The 24,500-nt window shown below is 44.4% G+C and overlaps 2 protein-coding genes and 1 long non-coding RNA gene across 5 annotated transcripts in view; 2 read left to right on the forward strand and 1 right to left on the reverse strand.

Annotated features, from left to right (window-relative positions):
* Positions 1 to 24,500, forward strand: part of LOC142599224 (uncharacterized) — a 620,151-nt gene that overhangs the window by 180,870 nt on the left and 414,781 nt on the right. The window lies entirely within an intron of this gene.
* The window catches only part of LOC142599197 (lens epithelium-derived growth factor-like), a 93,248-nt gene that overhangs the window by 38,346 nt on the left and 30,402 nt on the right, over positions 1 to 24,500 (forward strand). The window contains exons 4-8 of the mRNA XM_075739103.1: positions 3,823 to 3,916; positions 8,596 to 8,671; positions 10,552 to 10,777; positions 11,443 to 11,561; positions 16,765 to 16,820. Coding sequence (XP_075595218.1) covers positions 3,823 to 3,916; positions 8,596 to 8,671; positions 10,552 to 10,777; positions 11,443 to 11,561; positions 16,765 to 16,820 — 571 coding nt within the window. The remainder of the gene's footprint in view (positions 1 to 3,822; positions 3,917 to 8,595; positions 8,672 to 10,551; positions 10,778 to 11,442; positions 11,562 to 16,764; positions 16,821 to 24,500) is intronic.
* Positions 2,059 to 24,500, reverse strand: part of LOC142599175 (lens epithelium-derived growth factor-like) — a 163,031-nt gene continuing 140,589 nt past the window's right edge. For 2 of the 3 annotated variants that reach the window (XM_075739013.1, XM_075739010.1), the window contains exons 15-16: positions 17,715 to 17,826; positions 2,059 to 2,971 (exon numbers count right to left, since the gene is read on the reverse strand). In XM_075739013.1, coding sequence (XP_075595128.1) covers positions 2,923 to 2,971; positions 17,715 to 17,826 — 161 coding nt within the window. In that variant the 3' untranslated portion in view covers positions 2,059 to 2,922. Of the gene's footprint in view, positions 2,972 to 16,847; positions 17,630 to 17,714; positions 17,827 to 24,500 lie in introns of those variants that run through there. The other variant, XM_075739011.1, reaches the window with a different exon arrangement.

A 24,500-nucleotide genomic window follows, 5' to 3' on the forward strand; every position in this document is an offset into this window, starting at 1 on the left:
GAAGGCTGCTATGGGAAAAGTTAACGCCATCCCAGCCAGACCCAATACAGTCTCAGAAATCAGCACTACGTAAAGATAATAGGGTTTCAGTTTCTTCCTCTCCTTCCAATGTACCCCCAGAGGTGGATGGGCCACCATGATGATCCCTGACACTGTCATTTCCCCACCCCACACACACATGTTTGCATTAATTGTTCTGTTCCCTTCCTTTTCCATTGCCTACTTTGGACTAAGGGGGCAACTCCAGCTAAGTGGAGCGGCTGCTTCTCACACCTGCAGCTGGCCTTTACAACTCCATTCTAAAAGAGGCCAGCATGCAAAGGCACACCCCCACATCAGTGTGGTGCATTTTTCATCATTTCCTTGTAGGCATGTGGTGAGTTGACCCCAGCCAGCAGCAAAACACCCACCAGCTGCTCACTCACTCCCCCTTGAGAGATGGGGAAGAGAATTGGAAGAGCAAAACTGAGAAAAAACTTGTCGGTCAAGATAAAGACAGTTTAATAGGTGAAGGAAACAAAGGAAAAAACACATGATGCAAAGACAATCACTCACCACTTCCCATGGGTAGACCAATGCCCCAAGCAAGATAGTGTGAGAAACAGAGAAGGCCTTGATGCTGCGCAAGCACTGTTCAGCAATAGCTAAAACATTGGTGTGTTGTCAGCGCGGTTTTAGTTGCAAATGTAAAGCACAGCACCATAAGGGCTGCTATGAAGAAAATTAACTCCAGCCCAGCCAGACCCAGTACAAGGCATTAAAGCCTTTTCCCAGTTGGACTGCCAATTCTTTCAGGCTCTTGGTGTGCTCGGGTTTCAGTTCCCAAGCCACTGGAGGATGCATCCAAACCAGGCACTGAGCCAAAGGCACCCATTCCTCATCCCATCCAGGTTCAGGAGTCACTTGCCAGGTTCCCTTGCTCTTGTGTTAGAACAAGTTTCAAAATGTTTGTGCTATCCGACCTCAAGTAGGAGTACTAAACCTATTTCCTGCTGGACTCTTACCCCTGAGGGCCCACCCTCAAGATCTGCAAGATTACACCCGGCAAATGAATTTGGCAGCTGTAGGTAGTCTCTGCATTGCGGCCATTTGTTGGATGCACTACAGCTGTACAATCCTCTTTTCACAGTCCAAAGCTTCCTTCGGATCCCACTTCTGACAGCAGTTTTAGTAATGTCATTGTTTAGGTCTGGACAGACTAAACGCATGCATTGATTACTATGCAGTAATTGGTTCTGTGTGAAGGAGTTTGGATATTTATTGTCCCTGTGAAAGAGTGATTATTAATGCAAAGAACACTACAAAGTTACAGGAAAAGTGGCTATCTCTACTTCCCCTTTCCTTGCTGACAGGAGCAGCAGTTGTCAGAGTTTGGGAGGAGTATGAGTCCGTTCTGGCGAGGCAGGAGCATGGTCCCCGGCATCCCCAAAGGCAGAGTCATGCTGCCTCCCTTCGGGCTGAGGTGGATGTGTTTTATGAGGTGGAGAGCACCTTCCAGATTATTTCATCTTTAGTGTAGCGAGTCGCCAGGCAAATATTCTTGTATAAGTTTAGTTCTGCTATTTCTGCCAATTATGTTTTTTATAACACCTGCTTTGTTGTGCTTCATCTAACAAAAGTTACAACCCTAACAACTACATAGCAACATACCGAAGGTCAAACAGTGGGCCTCCAACATCAGTGTAGTTATTCGAGTGATGTCAGCTCAGTAGGACAAGAAAACCAGAGGAGGGCAGAGAGCACAGGGGGCAGAGACAGCACAGGGGTTAGAGAGGGGGGCCAGGGGGGCAGAGAGAAAGAGAGAGCGCAAGGGTGGGTGGGTGTGTGCTGCACAAGAGTGGGGGCAGGGATAAGGGATTTTACAAGTGTAGCACTTCTCTGTCTCCTTCCTTTTTTTGCCTTCAGAAATCTTTACAAGGTTTTTTTGGAAAACCTAAGTTCTAAACCCTTCAAGTTCATGCCAAGGAAAAGTTCTTAACAGCTTTGATTTAGACATTCCATCCCTTATGAATATCTTAATTTATACAATTTGAACATTAAACTCATACAAAGAAGTTGATTCTTAAAGACTTTATTTTTTTTAAAAAGCATTCAAGACTGTTTTCTAACCAATGTGCATCATCATAGAATCATAGAATCATGGAATGGTTTGGGTTGGAAGGGACCTTAAAGATCATCTAGTTCCAACCCCCTTGCCATGGGCAGGGACACCCTCCACTAGACTAGGTTGCCCAAAGCCCCATCCAACCTGGCCTTAAACACTTCCAGGGATGGGGCCTCCACAACCTCTCTGGGCATCATCAACAGGTTCAGTGAAAACACCAGATTTCTTCCTAGTATGACATCTATAATACCAAAACCATACTATGAGAATTCACACAGCATAAATTGGTACAATTGGTACATAGCATCACTTGGTACAATGTTTTAAAAGAACAAAATTAAACTTTAACATTAACTGCTATAAAAACAATGTTTCCAACTTGTACAAAGCACAGTAAAAAGCCATCCTGACACATGTTGAAAAACTACACACTAACAGGTCAGTATGACTGGAAGAGAGAATGTTTTATACAAATGAAGCAATTAAGCAGTTGAAAAACTATTTACACTCTTTCCTGCGATTAACTGGACAAACATACAGGAGTCAGATTAAAACATACTGCAACTCCGTCTCCTATTTTCTGAATGGGATTTTGAGATGTGTATTACTTATTAATACTGGATAAAACCGTCAGCAAAGCATTTCAATACTTTTCAAATGAAGATTAAAGGGGCTGTTATTCCACAAAATTTAACATTAAAATACTATGCTTATAAAATTTTTAAAACTTTTGGTCCGTAGATTTCAAATGCAAAATTTAATAACTTTTATTTTGTATTTAAAAAAAAAAAAAAAGACTCCAGTGGCATTGTTTCTTTTCAAAGAGATTCCTTTGGATTTTCAAGCTCTCTCTCTTCACCTGATGTTCTAGAAAAATAATAAAGCAAGATTAATAGCCATATAAAGAATTTTAGACATAAGTCTTACGTTAAAATTCATTGACCTGGAATAAGACTAGAATCACAGTGTGTTGATGCACAGTCAGCAGTAGATGAAGTTTGGAAGACTGAAGCAGTTAGTGATGTCAGCTTCTCTCCTTGAGAGGACTGTGCCCCCACATACACTCCCCCACACACCAATTGAGCTGAAGTCAACATGCCAAGCTGTGAACTGCAGTTATTCAGGATGTAATTTGTATTCCATTCAGGCATTCCTGAATAGTAAGCCAAACAGTTTTTTACTGTAGTTCTGACACTGGTACCGGTACCAGACTCGATGCCCTTGGAAGTGTAGAGGATGGAATCCAATATTCTTTTTGTGCTGGAAAAAGAAAAGGAAGTTTGTGTTGACCGAAGGACCATGCCATCAGCAGCGTGCACATTCAAGCTTGTAGCTTCCTTTCACTCCAATCAGCACTAATGTATTGGTTTGCTAGACAACATTTCACATCCTCCTCCTGGATTTTAGCAGTGGGGTTTCTTCCACTGAGTTATAAAACCTGAATGATTGCAGCATATTGCTCCAAGTTTTTGGCAGTGACCATTGCAACAATCATTTAAGGTTTACTTTCTCCCTTACAAACAGAGTGCTTTGTCCCAAATATTTATGAATTTTTATCCAGAAACTATTGGGCTTTTTATGCATCCTTACTCTACTAAACCAGTTTATTTTTTAGTGGTTTAGAAATATACTTTATGCAATATTTAGGAAGCAAGTAAGAAATAGCTGCTTTATGGGCAGAGGGTCTATGGTTTTAATTCATGAATTGCTTTCTTTAGACTGAAAAGCAAGCTGAAGCTGCGGAAGCTGCAGTGGTAGCAGCTGCAGTGGCTGTGACTCCAAAAGTAAGCCCTAAAAGACGAAGACCAGCAGGTAACTTTAAACAAAATGGAATTTTATTTATTTTTCCCCATACAAAATAACTTAATAGGGATGGTCGGAGGATTTATTGCCCCCAGATCTCCAGAGTATTACAGAATATTTCCTAATATGTAAACATCCAATTTATTTTTTTATATATACACACACAGAGACACACCCCCCACCCCCCCACCCCCCAAACTATCCTGCATGGCAACCTGAGGTATTTAGCAATTTAGCACATAAAGGGCCTTAAAATGTTTATGGTTATGCTGGGTCCTCTGAAATAAGGATCATTGTATCCCCTTGCAAGTATCACCTTTAAGAAAGCCTCCATAGGATTCTGCTAACTAATAGACTATGCATTAAGACCTCTGTTTCACTGTGGCTTCACACAGGTTTATATTAATCAAAGATGTATAAAGTTGGTACATTTCTTTCTTTCCGTGAAGAAGTGGAGAGGTTAAGGAGCATCAGAGAGGCTGAGAGATAGACTGGTGGAGCCAAGCTCTGCCCTCCCTGAAGACAGAAACAGGGACACCTAACAGACCAAAGCCAAAGTGAAGGGGACCCTGTATCCTCCCCTCGCCAGGCAGAAGGCAGCAGCCTCAAAGAGGGGAGTGAATGGAAACAAGTCCACGCGCGGCGTGGCAGGCGAACCTTCTCCTCCTCGTCCACCTCGCCTTCCCACGTACCCCTGTGCAACAGGTACCAGGCTCTGGCTGTGGAAGGCCACTCGAGCGAGGATATGGATGACAGTCAAGCTACTCCAGAGGTAGCACCTAGGCCCAAAAGGCCCATGCCTCGGGTCGTGACCACCCCAACAAAGGAGAAAAGGAGAGTTATACTCGTAGTGGACTCCCTTCTGAAGGGTACAAAGGGCCCGATATGCAGGGCAGACCCTCCTCTCTGGTAGGAGCTGGTAGGGGATGTCAAGCTCAGGGGCAGCCTTGGCTGCAGGGACCACGAAATGGTGGAATTCAGGATCCTCAGGGCAGCGAGGAGGGTGCGCAGCAAGCTCACTACCCTGGACTTCAGGAGAGCAGACTTTGGCCTCTCCAGGGACCTGCTTGGTAGAATACCATGGGACAAAGCCCTGGAGGGAAGAGGGGCCCAAGACAGCTGGCTAATATTCAAGGGTCACCTCCTCCAAGCTGAGGAGAGATGCATCCCAACAAAGAGGAAGTCAGGCAAAAACACCGAGAGGCCCACGTGGATGAACAAGGAGCTCCTGGGCAAAGTCAAACAAAAAAAGGAAGCCTACAGAGGGTGGAAGCAAGGGCAGGGAGCCTGGGAGGAATACAGAGAAACTGTCCAAGCAGCCAGGGAGCAGGCTAGGAAAGTCAAAGCCCTGATAGAAATTAGTCTGGCCAGGGATGTCGAGGACAACAAGAAAAGCTTCTATGGGTATGTTAGTGAGAAAAGGAGGACGAGGGAAAATGTGGGTCCCCACCGGAATGAAGCGGGAGAGCTGGTTACCCAGGATATGGAGAAGGCTGAGGTACTCAACGACTTCTTTGCCTCAGTCTTCACTGGCAAGGGCTTCAGCTGCACTGCCCAGGTCACAGAAGGCAGGGACGGGGAGAATGTAGAACCGCCCACTGTAGGAGAAGATCAGGTTCGAGAATATCTAAGGAACCTGAAGGTGCACAAGTCCATGGGACCTGATGAGATGCATCCGCGGGTCCTGAGGGAACTGCTGGATGAAGTGGCCAGGCCACTCTCCATCATATTTGAGAAGTCCTGGCAGTCGGGCGAACTTCCCGCTGACTGGAAGAGGGGGAACATAACCCCCATTTTTCAGAAGGGAAAAAAGGAAGACCCAGGGAAGTACAGGCCAGTCAGTCTCACCTCCTTGCCTGGCAAGATCATGGAGCAGATCCTCCTGGAGACTATGCTCAGGCGCATGGAAAATGAGGCGGTGATTGGTGACAGCCAACATGGCTTCACTAAGGGCAAATCGTGCCTGACAAACTTGGTGGCCTTCTATGATGGGGTTACAGCGTTGGCGGATAAGGGAAGAGTGACTGCTGTCATCTACCTGGAGTTGTGGAAAGCATTTGACCCTGTCCCGCGTGACATCCTTGTCTCTAAATTGGAGAGACATGGATGCGATGGATGGACCACGCGGTGGATAAGGAATTAGCTGGATGGTCGCACTCAAAGAGTTGTGGTCAAGGGCTCGATGTCCAAGTGGAGAACGGTGACGAGGTGTGTTCCTCAGGGGTCATCGGTACTGGGACCAGCACTGTTCAACATCTTTGTCGGCGACGTGGACAATGGGATCGAGTGCACCCTCAGCAAGTTTGCCGACGACACCAAGCCGTGTGGTGTGGTCGACACGCTGGAGGGAAGGGATGCCATCCAGAGGGACCTTGACAGGCTGGAGAGGTGGGCCTGTGTGAACCACATGAAGTTCAACAAGGCCAAGTGCCAGGTCCTGCACGTGGGTCGGTGCAATCCCAAGCATGACTATAGGCTGGGCAGAGAATGGATTGAAAGCAGCCCCGAGGAGAAGGACTTGGGGGTGTTGATTGATGAGAAGCTCAACATGAGCCGGCAGTGTGCGCTTGCAGCCCAGAAAGCCAACCGTGTCCTGGGCTGCATCAAAAGAGGTGTGACCAGCAGGTCGAGGGAGGTGATCCTGCCCCTCTACTCCGCTCTTGTGGAGTACCCCACCTGGAGTACTGCGTCCAGCTCTGGGGGGCCCCAGTGCAGGAGAGACATCGAGTTGTTGGAGCGAGTCCAGAGGAGGGCCACGAAGCTGATCGGAGGGCTGGAACACCTCTCCTATGAGGACAGGCTGAGAGAGTTGGGCTTGTTCAGCCTGGAGAAGAGAGGGCTCCGGGGAGACCTAATTGCGCCCTTCGAATACCTGAAGGGGGCCTACAGGAAAGATGGTGAGGGACTGTTTATCAGGGAGTGTAGTGACAGGACAAGGGGTAATGGGTTTAAGCTGAAGGAGGGTCGATTTAGGTTAGATGTTAGGAAGGAATTCTTTACTGTGAGAGTGGTGAGGCACTGGAACAGGTTGCCCAGAAAGGTTGTGGAGGCCCCATCCCTGGAAGTGTTCAAGGCCAGGTTGCATGAGTCTTTGGGCAATGTGGTCTAGTGGAGGGTGTCCCTGCCCATGGCGGGGGGGGTTGGAACTAGATGATCTTTAAGGTCCCTTCCAACCCAAACCATTCTATGATTCGATGATCAGTTGTGTTAGAATATCCACAAGACAAGCTTTAAAAAAAATGGGGAGAGGGAGACTGTCTATAGGTAGAGCTCAGAGGACAGTAAAAACAAGTGAAGAGCTGGAGAGATTTTGCTGAAAAGTCGCTTAAAGGAAATTTCTGTAGACCATTAGACAACTGAGAAGACAATATAGGTATTAGAAGCAGCATGTAATTTAAAAGATTTTGCTAATAGTTCTGCAGTACTTGTTTGTGAAAGTAGCATAGATTTAATTGTAATTCTTATGGCAAGTTTGCAAGTATTCTTGAAGGAATCGTTTTAAATTTGTTTACTGCTGACATGGGGAAATTTATTGGAGCACTTAAATATGCTATATGAGCATTTAGTCTGGGAAACAGATAATTTAATACTTTATACTCACCTGTATCTGGTAGCATTATGAAAATAACTTTTAGAAAGCGCAACCATAGCTAGCTCCCAAGGCAAGCTATTTAAGACTAGATGTGAGGAAATGAAGTATTTACCTTAGTACTTCACCCACTTTCATTACATTTATTAAATGAACATTTTTAATATTTTAATGTGTGTGTGAGTATATCTATCTTTCAAATGAATTGTGTTTGTACAAGCTATTGTCTGTAAGAGCAGGAAAGGACCTTTACAAGAGATGCTTTGGCACCCTATGGGAAATGTGTTACTAGATGATGTACTGTGCAGCATTCTCTCACATTAATATGGTGCATGCATCTCTTGCTTAGCAGTGCTCCACACTAACACCAGCAGCACTTCACTGGGCTGTTAGGTTATTTCCTAACAGAATGTTCACTGGGGATAGCAGATAAGCATGTTCCATAAATTTCAATCCATAATGGCAGCATACTAAGTATTTTCATTTTACAGAATTCGAAGGGTATAAATGTCGAGAAGGTGGATAAACTACTTAGCTCGCTTTAACACTGAAACACGGTGAAATTGAGAAAATGTAGAACTGTGCTGTATACCTCCGTGTGGTGGTAGAATTTCTTGACACTGATTTACTCTCAGGGAAAGGGATGGAAACTCCATGAAGCTCTTAAAACTACTACTAATAAATTGTCTGAGTTTAGATTTGCACACTAAATTACTTAAGTTTTTTCCCTCCACTTATTATTGTCTTATTATTCCACTTATTATTCTCTTGCTTCAGGCTTATTTTTTTTATTAGCTGTGTAACATGAGGCAGGGCCATTCTGAGTGCACTGGGTGGAAAAGGCACAGGAATAGATGGTTTAAATCTCTTAGACTGCTATCTTAAAGTACCAAAGTGTTGGTTGAGATTTTAATTTTTCAAAGAGATCTCGATTAAACTTTGATACACAGTTCCAACATTTGATTTTTTTTTTAAATAGAATATTTACCCTACTGAGTTTGACTCAAGTGTTGCTTCTATGCGTTGGCATGAGAAACAATCCCTTTAGATAAGGAATGGGTGGTGGCTGTAGACTAACCTGTTCTTTTTGTATAATTAGCTACTGAAGTAAAGGTTCCAAAACCAAGAGGGAGACCCAAATTGGTGAAACCACCTTGTCCTTCAGAGACCGACACGTGAGTTGGCTTTTTATATAAAATGCCTGTCTTTATTGTAAACCATGTGGTTGCATTTGATGAGCTGTCATGACTTACTGAGTTCCTGCCCAGCATTTTTCCTTGTAGTACTCAGTATAAGTTGGATGTTGCAGTCAGGATGGGTGGACAACCAGATGGTTAAAAAAGTGGTTGGATGATTGGGCTCAGAGGATAGGGGTTAATAGGTTGTTTTCTACCTGGAGGCTGGTAACAAGTGGAATACTGCAGGGGTCTATCCTGGGACCTGTCCTGCTTAACATCTTTATCAATGACCTGGAGGAGGTGACAGATGCCAGCAAATTGGGGGGGAGGGGGGGAGCAGTCAATACACTTGAGGGCAGAGCTGCCCTCCAGAGGGAACTAGACAGGTTGGAGGAACAGGCAGACAGAAACCTCATGAAATTCAACCAACACAAATGCAAAGTCCTGCCCCTGGGAAGGAAGAACCCTTGGCAATGGTACAGGCTGGGGACTGACTGCAGAGCAGCTCTGCTGAAAAGTACCTGGGGATCCTGGTAGACAGAAAGCTGACCATGAACCAACAGTGTGCCCTGGCAGCAAAGGAGGCCAACGGTATCCCTGGCTGTATGAACAGGAGCGTAGGCAGTTAACTGGGATGGAGTTAACTTTCCCCATAGCAGCCCTCATAGTGCTGTGCTTTGTATTTGTAGCTAGAACGGTGTTGATAGCACACCAACACACCAATGTTTTGGCTATTGCTGAGCAGTGCTCGCACAGCATCAAGGCTGTCTTGCCACACACCTACCCCCCCCCCAAAGGCTGGAGGGTGGGCAAGAGGTTGGGAGGGGACATAGCTGGGACAACCGACCCAAACTGACCAAAGGGATATTCCATACCATATGATGACATGCTCAGCAATAAAAGCTAAAAGAAAGGAGGGGAAGGAGGGGCATTTGTTATTAAGGCTATGCGTACTGAGGTCCTACTTCCCAGGAATTGGCTGGAGATGGCCTGCTGATGGGAAGTAGAGAATAAATCTTTTTTTCTTTGTTTCTGGGCACGGCCTTTGCTTTCTTTCATTAAACCACCTTTATCTCGACCCATGAGATTTTCATCTTATTTTTTCCCCCTCTCCTGCTGAGGAGGGGGAGTGACAGAGCGGGTTGGTGAGCATCTGGCAGCCAGCCAAGGTCAACCCACCACAGCAGTAGATTGATAGAAGTGATTATCTCCCTCTTTTCAGCACTTGTTAGACCACATCTAGAATCCTGGGTCCCCCAATACAAGAAAGATGCCGACTAACTGGAGCGAGTTCAGCAGAGGGCCACCAAGCTGGTCAGAGGGCTGGGTCCTATGAGGAGGGGCTGAGGGAACTGGGCTTTTCCAGCCTGGAGAAGAGAAGGCTTTGGGGGAGATCTAATAACGGCCTTCCAATACCTATGAGGAGTTCATCAAGAAGGAGCCAGGCTCATCACAACGGTGCATGGTGGGAGGATGAGAGGCAACAGTCATAAATTGATACAAGAGAGGATCAGACTGGATATAGAGAAATACTTTTTCACCCTGAGGGCAGTAAAGCAGTGGGGCAGGTTGCCCAGAGAGGTTGTCCAGTCTCCATCCTTGGAGGTTTTCAAGACCAGACTGGAGAAAGCCCTGAGTAACCTGGTCTGAGTCACCCCCAGCAAGGGGTTGGACAAGAGACTTCCAGAGGCCCCTTCCAACCTGAATTATCCTATGATCCTATGAAATGAAAGATCTAAGAGTGAGCCAACTTTGTGCAGGTGGAGTATTTGATAGTAAAAACTAAAAAGTACATCTTCCTGAACTGAGAGCTAAGTTCTCTTTTAAACTGGGTATAGATAATGAATATAAAGCTTAAATAATTTACTGTGTTTTAGTGTTCATGAAGAGGAGAAGACAAAGAAAAAAGGACTGGAAGAAAAGCCAAAAAAACAAGGGAAAAAAGATGAGGAGAGTCAGAAGGAGGAAGACAAGTCGAGGAAGGAATTTGATAGAAGAGAAGCAAAGAGGGAGACCGAACCAAAAAGGAGAAATACTTCCCAAGTGGGTTCTGCATCAGCATCTGATTCTGAAGAGGATGAAGGAGAACGTGAAGGTGATAAGGTATATTGCTCTTTATTGACTTACTTATTGTAAAGAACAGTAGTTCACTGAAAATATTTCTTAAAGCTAATAATAGGTCTTCAATTTTGTCTATTAAGTGTTGGAGCTTTGTGTCTGGCTAATATAGATGCACGTCTTGGAAATGAGAAGTTGCAGAATTCCTTTCTGTCAAATAATCTTTTCAATAACTTCTAGATATTTACAAATAAAATAAATCTAATACTTTTTTTTTTTTTAAGTTGGATTTAAATGTAAGTGATTTATTGATAGCAAAAGTTTGCTGTTTGGGATTTTTTAAATATGCTTACTTGAATGCATATATTTTTTTGTCCTGAGTGTTGAGAATCTGTGGGGTCTGTGAAATATATTTTTGAGAGATAGGAAGCTGTCTCTAGCTGATCATTTGGGAATGGCTTTGGGTTTTTTGGTGTTTGGGATATTCTTCTCCATATCTGAGAGAAAGCACTAATAAAACTCATCTTCTTATCTGCATATAAAAGATTTGGACTTACAGAGGAATGCTAACTCTCATCAGGGTGTTTCATGGACTAGAGCAATAATGTGTAGACATCTAGAGCAGGTAGGTTTAACTATTAATGTTTTTGACGTTCAGTAATCTAAAGACTCCTTCTCTCTTCTCACCCTAAAATCCTAAATAAAAACAGAAGAAAAAAGGAGGGAGAAACTTTCAAGGAGCTCACAGAAGAAACATGCTACAAGGCCAACATGAGAGAGAACTGACGGAAATAAAGTGTAAGCAAGAGGAGCAAGTGGAATCTGAGACGTGAGTATGTTTTAATACATAGTGTCTGTACATTGTGGTAGTCTTGAATACATGAGACCGAGATTTATATCAAAATTCTATAGCCATGAATTAAGTTGCTCAGGTTGTGGAATACATAGGGTTCCCTGGAAAACACTTCCTTCTCTGTCTGGCAGCTGGAGGCTATACTGTCAGATAGAACAAGAAAGAAGTTATGATTTATGCTACTCTGGCTCTGTAAAGCCAGTTGAGTAATATCTAGCAGTTTGCAGTCAGAAGATAAATTATCACAAATGAACCAAGCACTAGCATGGAGAGAAGATCCTGCCAGAAACTTAGGGAGTTGGGACAGCAGGAAGAAATTGATCTGACCCATTCTCAAGACCTATTCCACAAGTGGGTGAAGAAGTTGCATTGAGATGTTCCCATCCACACAGTTCTTGGGAAGGAGGAGGAAGGGGGAGAATGAGGTAAAAATTCTGGGAATTAGGAGAAGGAAATGGTCCCCTTCATCTATAACAATAAAATTATAACCTTTCTCTATCCTTTAACAAGAATCTAGATTTATTTACACCCACCCACCCCCACACCCACACACCCAGTGATTTTGTTTCTTCCTTGTCAGTTATTCTTTCTCTAGAAACCTAAACACATTTCTTCCTTGGGGCAAACCTAAACTTTTCCAGTGTCCCAAAGGCACTAAATTGTTTTTATAAGTTCTGCAATTCTTAATATATTATTATGTAAATCTGACATGCTTTTTGATTTCTGCAATAAATTGTCACGTGTTATTTTGGTATTCATAGAATCATAGAATGGTTTGGGTTGGAAGGGACCTCAAAGATCGTCTAGTTCCAACCCCCCTGCCATGGGCAGGGACACCCTCCACTAGACCACGTTGCCCAAAGCCTCATCCAACCTGGCCTTGAACACTTCCAGGGATGGGGCCTCCACAACCTCTCTGGGCAACCTGTTCCAGTGCCTCACCACCCTCACAGTAAAGAATTTCTTCCTAATATCTAATCTAAATCTACCCTCTTTCAGTTTGAAACCGTTACCCCTCGTCCTATCACTATGCTCCCTGATAGAGTCCCTCCCCATCTTTCCCATAGGTTCCCTTTAAGTACTGGAAAGCCGCTATAAGGTCTCCCTGGAGGACTTCTCTTCTCCAGGCTGAACAACCCCAACTCTCTCAGCCTGTCCTCATAGGGGAGGTGCTCCATCCCCCTGATCATCTTCGTGGCCCTCCTCTGGACCTGCTCGAGCAGGTCCATGTCTGTCTTATTCTGGAGGGCCCCAGAGCTGAACATAGTACTCCAGGTAGGGTCTCATGAGAGCTGAGTCTTCTTTACTTTTAAATAGATTTCATATTTTATGCATCTAGGGAACTATACGGAGCTCCACTTCAGTAAAAGTAAGGAGCAGTAGCTTATCTTAATGACTGTGCATAGTTTAGATTATACCTGATGCCTAATTATTAAGCACAAAATCTAATATTGATACAATGTGAAAAGGTTTATTTTTCTTTTTACTTTCTTGCAACTTCCTCTGTCAGCATAATGGATATAAATTGATTTTTTTTTTGTTTCATTTTTAAAAATCATTATTTTCCATTTTTCTGGTCTAGGTAGCTACCTCATTAATATTTGTTAGGCAAACTCAATTCAGTGCTTTGTACATAAGACACAGCCTTGCTTAAAGAATGCACGTCTGTGCAGGTACAACTGTGTTGCTCCTCAGTCTACTACCATATTTGTGCCAACATCCTCAGCTATTCATCCTCTCAGTTGGTAAAAAGAAACAAAGCAGCTTGTTGAACAATGTTGCAGAAAAGACCTTGACTTTTGCTGATTTAACATGCATTACCAACTACAGCTTTTCTTAGTACCAATGAATAATTCAACATGTCCCAAACTTTAAAAAGATAACTTAAGGAAACAACATATATGCCTATCAACACAGTTGAAAGTAGTTCTTAAGCACAATCACTTGGAATACATTATTTTCTAGAACGCACAGAATCATAGAGTAATTCAGGTTGAAGGGGACCTCAGGAGGTCATCTAACTTCAATCTCTGGCTCAAAGCAAGATTAGCTCTGGGATCAGATTGTTCAAGTACATATTCAAAAAGATATGAAAGCATCTTATCTCTAGTTAACAAATGGAGTAAAGTTACAGCAATATTTAAAATACAGAACTGAAGAGACATTTACAAGCCATTTGCTCAGACGCAATACTCAGTGCTTATGAGTGTTTTGTAAATTCATGTTTTGCTCATGTTTACTCTGCTTAATGGTCTCTTCTTTAAACAATTTAACACTGCATATGAAATTGTAAGCAAGTTTCACATAACAGAAATATAGTTTGCAGATTGTTCGAGTTTTAACATGTGCAGCATATGCATTTCTCAGCACGAAAGGTGTACCGGTTTAGTCAGAGTGGTAAGCTTACAAGTGGACTTTTACTGCAAAAACTGTAAAGTAACATTGGTTTAAGCAAGATAGGTTTGTGTTATGCACACATTGTTTGATAATGGCTAATCCAAATAAATTGCTCTTAAGTAGCCATACAAGGGTTTATGTAAACAGGTTTGATATTTCTTCGTTTAGATGAGTCAAACAATGCTAACTGGATCTTAGAGTTCAAGCCAACGTAAACACACACACACACACACACAATCTCTTGAATAGAGGGAAACGTACTTTGGCAGAACATAGAATCACAGAATCATAGAATGGTTTGGGTTGGAAGGGACCTCAAAGATCATCTAGATCCAATCCCACTTCCATGGGCAAGGACACCCTCCACTAGACCACGTTGCCCAAAGCCCCATCCAACCTGGCCTTAAACACTTCCAGGGATAGGGGCATCCACAACCTCTCTGGGCAACCTGTTCCAGTGCCTCACCACTCTCACAGTAAAGAATTCCTTCCTAACATCTAACCTACATCGACCCTCCTTCAGCTTAAACCCATTACCCCTTGTCCTGTCACTACACTCCCCGATAAACAGTCCCTCACCATCTTTCCTGTAGGCCCCCTTCAGGTATTCGAAGGGTGCAATTAGGTCTCCCCGGAGCCCTCTCTTCTCCAGGCTGAACAAGCCCAGCTCTCTCAGCCTGTCCTCATAGGAGAGGTGTTCCAGCCCTCCGATCAGCTTCGTGGCCCTCCTCTGGACTCGCTCCAACAACTCGATGTCTCTCCTGCACTGGGGCCCCCCAGAGCTGGACGCAGTACTCCAGGTGGGGTACTCCACAAGAGCGGAGTAGAGGGGCAGGATCACCTCCCTCGACCTGCTGGTCACACCTCTTTTGATGCAGCCCAGGACACGGTTGGCTTTCTGGGCTGCAAGCGCACACTGCCGGCTCATGTTGAGCTTCTCATCAATCAACACCCCCAAGTCCTTCTCCTCAGGGCTGCTCTCAATCCATTCTCCACCCAGCCTGTAGTTGTGCTTGGGATTGCATAACACTACCACTGGCTCAGTTCTTGGAAGATATACTTGCATGTTTTAAAGGACAAAAGCACAGTATTGTGCTGGAATATTTAAAGAAATATATGATTTAATTTGCCTATAGTTGCTTGTTTGAGACAACCTGGTCAAGACATCTTATGCAAGTATGTAAAATGTTCTTCTTCAGTTTCTTTTGACCAGAAATGACCACTGGTGTGTCGTGTTTGCACCCAAATAGCCTTATGCTTTTAACAGGAAATAAAAAGGGCAATCTGACTCAGTTTGTCTCTTGCCACTACAAAAATCCAAGTGTTGTCAGGTTCTGTAGAAACAAGGAAGTGGAACAGGTCATGAAAAATGTACCTTGGAGAGATAGTTATTAAAAGTGTCCATTTGTTTTCAAGTGATTGGCCAAATACGTTCCACTGTCCAACCGCTTCATTTACAATTTCAATTAACTCAGATGCCACACTGCATTAATGTCATACTGCATTTTGAACAACTCATTGATTTAAGCACAGTGCTGTGTTGCATAACTTGGGTTCGGAACCTGCACTGATCTCTTATTTATAAAAGGTACTCCTTTAGTATGCCACTCATCCAGGCAAAACAAACAATTGTAATTATCATTATTTAGCTGAAAACTCTCAAATGACATTTTTTAAAGCTGTCCAATCAGAAACCAATAATTCCAAGACTACCTCTGGAGCAAAATCAAACTCCTGTTCATCTAAAAGAAGAGATAAAACATAACTTAAGTTTACCCTACTGCAGTTAATAGTCAACATGTCCCACAGATTTATATACAAAGTTTTAGCTTCCAGGCAGCTAAAAGGAATGCTGGACACCACAAGTCTCTCAAGCTCTTTCATGCTTCTAAAACCAAGGAGAACACTGCTGACAGTATAGCTTCCCCCATCGAATACTGCTGGACAAAAACAATCTGTGAGCACTGACTATAGCAATACTTGAAGAAAACAAACTAGCACTTCAAGAAAAAGTTCAGCTAAAGGTTGATCTTAGAATTTTCCCCTCTGTTTTACAAAATTCTGCAGATTTCCAAAATAATCTTAAGCTTTTGAAAGTCTGATTCAATATCTGAATAAAATGTGAAAGGAGCATGGAAACTGATATACATGCAGGATTTTTATTTAATGGATGCTTATTTTTATAACATTTGGAAAAACTCACAGAATGGTAGAATATATCAATTAAAATAAGGCTTTGAAAGTCTATGATAAAACAAGACTGAAGACTTCATAAATAGGGTTTGTTTGGGGGTTTTTTTCTGAATAAAAATATTTTAGGAGTTTTCTTTAAAGATTCTGGTATAGCTATAGCTTACTTATTTCTGTACTTCTTTTAGTAGAATTGCTGTGGGAGTTATGTGTCATATAATTAATATTTTTCTCATAATTCCCTGAGGTAAACTTGAATGTCAGTTTTAAATTTGGGTCACCTTACAATACTCTCTCTCCATCAATCTGTTTCATACACTGCAGTTTTATCTTAATTTTTGCATTTTAATAATATTTTCATTTGCTGCTTCTAGGGGAAATAGCCTGCTAATCTGGAGGATTCCTTATCTGCAGTATCTAAATAAATAAATGTATATTTAATTTATTCTGATCTTTGAAGAAACCAGAGTTTGAGTTCTGTATTTTTACACACAGTTTGAATATGTCAAAACATCTCATTTAAAAATAATTTTAAAAAAACCCTCAAGACTTTAGAAGACAGCATTGTAAAAATGCTTTCATGTTTTAATAGGCAAAATAAAGAAGAATGTAAGAAATCAGACGTTAAGAGGATGGAGAAGAAAAGAGGTTAGTTTAAAGAATATTAAATATTCTTAATATATATACATACACGAAATATATAAATACACAATGGTTTTTACTATCTTAAATTTCGTAAAAGAAGCACATGTCTAGACTTACTGCTAAGGGTGTTTTGGGATGTCAGTCAAAGATGTTTGATCTGTGATTACTTCCTTCATATCTTTGAAGCAGTGTATTCTTGTTTTAGGCCTTCTACATTCTTTCCTTCAGCAGTGTGTTAGAATTGGTCTTCAGTATTCTCATCTCATTGTCATCCTAGTTTTTAAACTGTTTACATGTTCTCCATTCACCAGCATATGAAATCAAAAGTTCTGTTTCTTTGAACTGAATCATTTTAGTTCTTTATCTTCACAACTAATTGTCCGTTCATAGCAGAATAATCAGACGTGACCCCTTGCAAATAGTCAGATGGTATCCTTTTCCAGGGAAGGGGCTTAGATTTAGGATAGTTACTGAGTTCTTGTCCACCAGACCAGACTTCCAAACCAACCTTTACAATAAGAAGTCATTCCCTGCTTAGTGTCCCTACCCTTCTTAGATATGTCTTAAGGGCAGTTCAAACCACTGCCTTCGGGTTCTACCTATCTTCTGTTATATAGTAGAAATCCACAGAAGAAAGAGTATACAGAACTCTGTCCCACCTCAAGCTATCTAGCCTACTAGCAGAACATCGTATAGAACTTCCTTCTACCTACACCATAGAAATGAGTGAAGCATTTCTCCTAAAAGTGTTTGTTCAAAACTAGAGTTGAATTAACATACTATTATATTTCTATAAAATTGAGGAGAAAACCCTGTAAAGAAAACATTAATTAAACATGATTAAAGAGCTTCAAATCAGAAATGGTTAGTTCAGTGCACTTACTAACGTTAACTCACTTTTTCTTAGTGCCAACTTCATACTTCTCTTTCTTTTCCTCAGTGTTCTCTCCATTCTGTTGTGATTGGTTGATGGTCTGTGTTTCAGACTCTCCATTTAGTGTCTTCACACCTTTAAAATGAAGGGGAAAGAATCAGCACTGCAGAAAGCAAGAAAAGCAAAATTCTGTCATACAAAGCATCAGCTCCAACACTACAGATGTTTTTCCTATAATCTTGAAATCTACCGGCTGAAGCTATATATAAAAGCAAGAAGAGATATTATGATGTGTCCTGGTTTCGGCTGGGATAGAGTTAAATTTTCTTTCTGGCAGCTGGTATAGTGCTGTGTTTTGGATTTAGGATGAGAATAATGTTGATAACACACTGATGTTTTTAGCTGTTAGTCAAAGACTTTTCAGCTTCTCATACTGCCCTGCCAATGAGAAGGCAGGGAGTGCCCAAGAAGCTGGGAGGGGACACAGACAGGACTGCTGACCCAAACCAATCAAAGGGATATTCCATACTATATGACATCATGCTCGGTATATAACTGGGAGTTGGCCAAGAGGCAGCACAGCTCAGGAACTAGTTGAGCATCGGTTCCGGGTGGTGAGCAATTCTGCTGTGCATCACTTGTTTTCTATATTTTTATTATTATTATAGTTGTTGTTATCTTCTTTTTCTGTCCTATTATACTGTCTTTATCTCAACCCACAAGTTTTACCTTTTTCTTTTTGTTTCTCTCCCTCATCCCACTGGTGCGGGTGGCGGGGCGGGGAGAGTGAGCAAAGAGCTGTGCGGTTGTTTTAGTTGCCTGGCAGGTTAAACCACGACAGTCCTTTCTGGCACCCAACATGGCGCCCAAAGAGTTGAAACAACGACAGATCATCCAGAGCATGTTAAAACAAATTCATTGTAAGTATTCATTATATTAGTTTAATAGTCACTGGTCACAATGTTGTATTATTTGTTCGCATGGTTGTGTCATGGAAATCCTTACTTGCGTTATGTATTCCCTACAGTGCTGTTTATCATCTCTGGGAGCTGGATGAGGATTTTCCTTTTGCTGCATTGTGTACTACTGGCTTATGATAAGATAACATTACTGGCCATGAGAATGATTTGGTCTGTGTATTCAGCATTGCTGTCATTTCCCTACCTCAGGCACCATCTCCCGGAAATTATTAATAATCACACTCTCTGTCTTTTTTCACTGGAGAACCAATCTATGGGGGAGAAAGGGGGGAATATTTTCATCTTCACCTTTCCTTTCTCTTTCAGGCTAGTTACAACAGCTTTTGAGAATTTTTAATATCCTTGGGATGTTCAGACCAGCATGTTCCTATTGCTATGCCTCCTGAATGTGTTCCAGGTCTTGTTTAGAGTTACAAAAAATTGTTTTAAGAATACCATCCAGAGATCTGCCCCGAGGCTAGACAGTCACGGGTGGCATAGCATGTGGGAGAATATGGGCAGGTATCTAGAGAAATTCTCACCTCCAATGGTCTGGAACTTCACTCCTGAACAACTACAGGACCCTGATGAAGAGATAGAATATTTGAAAGGAAAATGCTGTGGCTATTCTAAAGACGCACAACTTACCACACTGTGCTGGGCCCTGGCCAGTATCTACCAAACACTGTTCGATATTATGCAGCACTCTCAGGGAGAAGAAAGGGAAAACAAACTGACAGGCACTGCGGTTATTCCAAACCCATTGACAGGCACTACAACTATTCCAATCATGGCGACAGGCACTGTGGCTACTCCAATCCCTGTGACAGGAACTGCAGTTACTCCAACCCCGGAGACAGACACTGCAGCTACTCAAACCCTGGCGAAAGGCACTGCAGCTGAACCAGAGAACCAACCCGTGCCAGTATTGGTTGCCTCTACACACAAGAAGAAATAGACAAAAAAAATCAGCTCACTAAGTAAGGGATGACGATGAACCAGGGTCATCTCAACAACAGGAGGAAGAGGCAGAACCAGAGGTAATCACCCGATCCCTGTCCCTGAGTGAGCTAAGAGATATGCGGAAAGATTTCAGCTGCCATCCAGGAGAGCACATTATTACCTGGCTGCTCCGATGCTGGGATAACGGGGCCAGTAGCCTGGAATTAGAGGGCAGGGAGGCCAAGCAGCTGGGATCCCTGTCTAGGGAAGGGGGCATTGACAAGGTGACTGGTAAAAAAACACAGGCCCTCAGCCTCTGGAGGCAACTTCTGTTAGGTATGAAGGAAGGGTAACCCTTCAGTGAACATGTGCTATGTCATCCAGGCAAGTAGATCACCATGGAGGGAAGTATCCAGTACCTGAGGGAATTATCCGTATGGGAGATGGTTTATTATGACCTGGACAACATGCCGTTAACCACAGATCCAGATGAAGTCCAATGCACATGACTCATGTGGCTGAAACTTGTGCAGAGCGAACCATCATCGTATGCCAACTCATATGCAGTACTGACCTGGAAAGATGGAGAGGGGCCAATGGTGGATAAATTGAAATTGACTAGCTGACTGGCAATATGAAGAAAGTCTCTCTTTCTCCCTCGTCTCGGCTGTGGAGAAACTGTCCCAGAAGATCCAGCAAGAAGAGAAGATATCCTACTCTCCACCCGTATGGACCAATATCTCAGCTATTAGGAGTAAGTATTCCTCTGCTCAAGAGAGAGGATATAGATGGTACACACCATGGGCCACTCTGTGGTTTTGACTGTGTGACCACGGAGAGGACACGAGGAGGTGGGGTGGAAAATCTGCCTCGATCCTAGAGGCATGGGTACATGAATTGCAAGGAAAAATGATCACAAAAGGGGATTCTTCCAGGAAAAATAGCACTCCAGTTTCCAGTGGGCAGTTCCCCAGGCAGAGTAGAAGGGATGATCGTACTTATGATCTTCTAGAAGTGACTTTTAATCCATTTTTACAAGGAGTGAGTAATGAATACAATGACCAGGCCCTGCCTCCAGCCAGGTGGAGGAAAGTGATAACTGGGTTTATTGGACTGTGTGGATCCGATGGCCTGGCACGTCAGATCCAGAAGAGCATAAGGCTCTAGTGGACACTGGTACACAGTGTACCCTAGTGCCATCTAGCTCTGAAGGGGCAGAACCCATCTGCATTTCTGGAGTGACAGGAGAATCCCAACAGAAAACTGTATTGGAATCCGAAGTGAGCCTAACTGTGAATGACTGGAAAAAGCACCCCATTGTGACTGGCCCAGAGGCTCCATGCATCCTGGGCATAGACTACCTCTGGAGAGGGTATTTCAAGGACCCAAAAGGGTACTGGTGGGCTTTTGGAATAGCTGCCTTGGAAACAGAGGACATTGAACCATTGTCTAGTTTGCCTGGTCTCTTGGAGGACCCTTCTGTTGTGGGGTTGCTGAGGGTCAAAGAACAGGAGCCGATCGCTACCACAACACTACTCTGGTGACAATATTGTACCAGTTGAGACTCCCTGATTCCCATCCATAAGCTGATTCATCGACTGGAGATCCAAGGAGGGATCAGCAAGATTCACTCACCCTTTATAGTCCCATATGGCCAGTGAAAAAAACAAATGGAGAGTGGAGACTGACGGTAGATGATCGTGGCCTGAATGAAGTCACGCCACGGCTGAGTGCTGCCATGCTGCACATGCTAGAACTTCAGTATGAATTGGAGTCAAAGGCAGCCAAGTGGTATGCCACTATGGATAGAGCTAATGCATTTTTCTCGATCCCTTTGGTGGCAGAGTGCAGGCCACAGTTTGCCTTCACTTGGAGGGGCGTCCAGTACACCTGGAATCGACTGCCCCAGGGGTGGAAACACAGCCCCACCATCTGCCATGGCCTGATCCAGAGTGCACTGGAAAAGGGTGAAGCCCCAGAGCACCTGCACTACATTGAGGACATCATTGTATGGGGCAACTCAGCAGAAGTTTTTGAGAATGGGAAGAACATATTCCAAATCCTTCTGAAAGCTGGTTTCACCATAAAACGAAGTAAGGTCAAGGGACCTGCACGGGAGATCCAGTTTTTAAGAATAAAATGGCAAGATGGATGCCATCAAATTCTAATACTTGTGATCAACAAAATAACATCTATGTCTCCATCGATCAGCAAAAAGGAAAAACAGGTGTTGTGGGTTTCTGGAGAATGCATATCCCAAATTACATTCTGATTGTAAGCCCTCTCTCTCACGTAACCTGGAAGAAGAATGATTTCAAATGGGGCCCTGAGCAAAGACAAGCCTTTGAACCAAGTTGTTGAAGGGAGCTGCTCCGGTGCTGGCCCGACCCACAGTGGAGCAGCAGATCTAGGCGCACAGGAGGGTTTCCTGACTTTCCTCAGGCCACGAGGTGGCAGCTCTCGTGGGAACTGCTGATGAGACCCAGGTGTTGCCAGAGCAATGGCACTCACCCCCACGCCTACAAAATCAGCTTAGGGAGCACCAGCGACCTGGAGCGCGGTGCGTCACTTTGCGCATCAGCGCGCAGGGAGGGCCTAGTCACTCTACCTGCTCAAGAGGTGAGTCCATTGGTGGTCATCACCCCCTTGGAAGGAGCTTAGCCATGGCACCCACCCAGAAGAAAGTTCTAACTTCTATGCTAGCCAGAAGGCTTGTGGCAACCCAGACAGAGCTGCCACAAAAATATACAGCCACCCAGCTCCCAGGCTGCAGGGAGTGCCAGAGCCTGTCACTGGGAATCGATGGCAGTAGTGAGAACGGCTGTGTGAGGTCTGACCAGGTGGATGATCTGCTCAGCCTGGTAGCAGAACTACGTGAAGAAGTGGAAAGGTTGAGGAACATCAGAGAAGCTGAAAAAGAGACTGGTGGAGCCAAGCTCTGCCCTCCTTGAGACAGAAACAGGGACAGCCACTGGACAAAAACCAAGATGAAGGGGACCCTGTATCCTCCCCTTGCCAGGCAGAAGGCAGCAGCCTCAAAGGGAGGAGTGAATGGAAGCAAGTCCACGCTCGACATGGCAGGTGAAACTTCTCCTCCTTGCCCACCTCGCCTTCCCAAGTGCCCCTGTACAACAGGTACAAGGCTCTGGCTGTGGAAGGACACTCAAAGGAGGATATGGACGATAGTCGAGCTACACCAGCGGTAACACCTAAGCAAGAAAGGCCTGCACCCCATATCATGACCACCCCCACAAAGAAGAAAAGGCAGGTTATAGTTGTAGGTGACTCCCTTCTGAGGGGTAAAGAGGGCCCAATATGCAGGGCAAACTCTCCTCTCAGAGAAGTCGCCTGCGTCCCTGGGGCCCATTGTGTTGGTTTTGCGTGGCAAGGTTTTGGTAGCGGGGGGGCTACAGGGGTGGCTTCTGTGAGAAGCTGCTAGAAGCTTCCCCTGTGTCTGATAGAGCCAATGCCAGCCGGCTCCAAGACGGACCCGCCGCTGGCCAAGGCCAAGCCAATCAGCGCCTCTGTGATAACATATTTAAGAAAGAGAAAAACAGTTAGAGAGCGTTTTTGCAGCCAGAGAGAGGAGTGAGAAGATGTAAGAACATCTGCAGACACCAAGGTCAGTGCAGAAGGAGGGGGAGGAGGTGCTCCAGGCGCCAGAGCAAGATTCCCCTGCAGCCCGTGGTGAAGACCATGGTGAAGCAGGCTGTCCCCCTGCAGCAGCCCATGGAGGGAGGATGAGGGGGTGTAGCGATTCCACCTGCAGCCCGTGGAGGACCCCACGCCAGAGCAGGTGGAGGCACCTGAAGGAGGCTGTGGCCCCGTGGGAAGCCCGCGCTGGAGCAAGCTCCTGGCAGGACCTGTGGATCCGTGGAGAGAGGAGCCCACGCCAGAGCAGGTTTGCTGACAGGACTTGTGACCCCGTGGGGGACCCACGCTGGAGCAGTTTGCTCCTGAAGGTCTGCACCCCGTGGAGGAGACTCACGTTGGAGAAGGCCCTGAAGGACTGTCTCCCGTGAGCGGGACCCCACGCTGGAGCGGGGGAACAATGAGTCCTCCCCCTGAGGATGAAGAAGCGGCAGAAACACCGCGTGATGAACTGACCGTAACCCCCATTCCCCGTCCCCCTGTGCAGCTGAGGGGGGCGGAGGTTGAAGCTGGGAGTGAAGTTGAGCCCGGGAAGATGGGAGGGGTGGGGGGAGGTGTTTTTAAGATTTGGCTTTATTTCTCATTCCTCTACTCTGTTTTGCTTAGTAATAAATAAGATGAATTCCCTCTCTAAGTTCGGTCTGTTTTGCTCGTGATGATAATTAGAGAATGATCTCTCCCTGTCCTTATCTCGACCTGTAAGTTTTTTTTTTATTGTACCTTTTCTCCCCTGTCTAATGAAAGAGGGGAGTGATAGAGCGGCTCTGGTGGGCACCTGGCCCTCAGCCAGGGTCAACCCACCACACCCATGTTAAGGACATTACAAGGAAACTCCCCAGCCTGGTACAGCCCTCTCATTACTACCCACTACTGCTCCTCCATGTGGGTGGGGATGAAGCTGAGACACATAATGCAAAAGCAATCAACAGGGACTTCAGGGTCTTGGGACAGTCATGAAAGGGATCTGGAGCACAGGTAATTTTTTCCTCCCTCCTTCCATTTGAGGGCAGTGACGTTGGGAGGAACAGGCAGACACAGTCCATAAACACATGGCTCCATGGCTGGTGTCAACGCCACCACTTTGGGTTTTTTGACAATGGGACGGCCTACACGGCACCAAGCTTGACAAATTCAGATGGGATACACCTCTCTCAAAGGGGAAAGAGGATCTTTACCCAGGAGCTATCAGGGCTCATTGACAGAGCTTTAAACTAGGCTTGAAAGGGGAAGGGGATAACATCAGGCTTGTCTGTGACA

The sequence above is a fragment of the Balearica regulorum genome, chromosome W (assembly GCF_011004875.1).
Source record: "Balearica regulorum gibbericeps isolate bBalReg1 chromosome W, bBalReg1.pri, whole genome shotgun sequence".
Taxonomy (NCBI): domain Eukaryota; kingdom Metazoa; phylum Chordata; class Aves; order Gruiformes; family Gruidae; genus Balearica; species Balearica regulorum.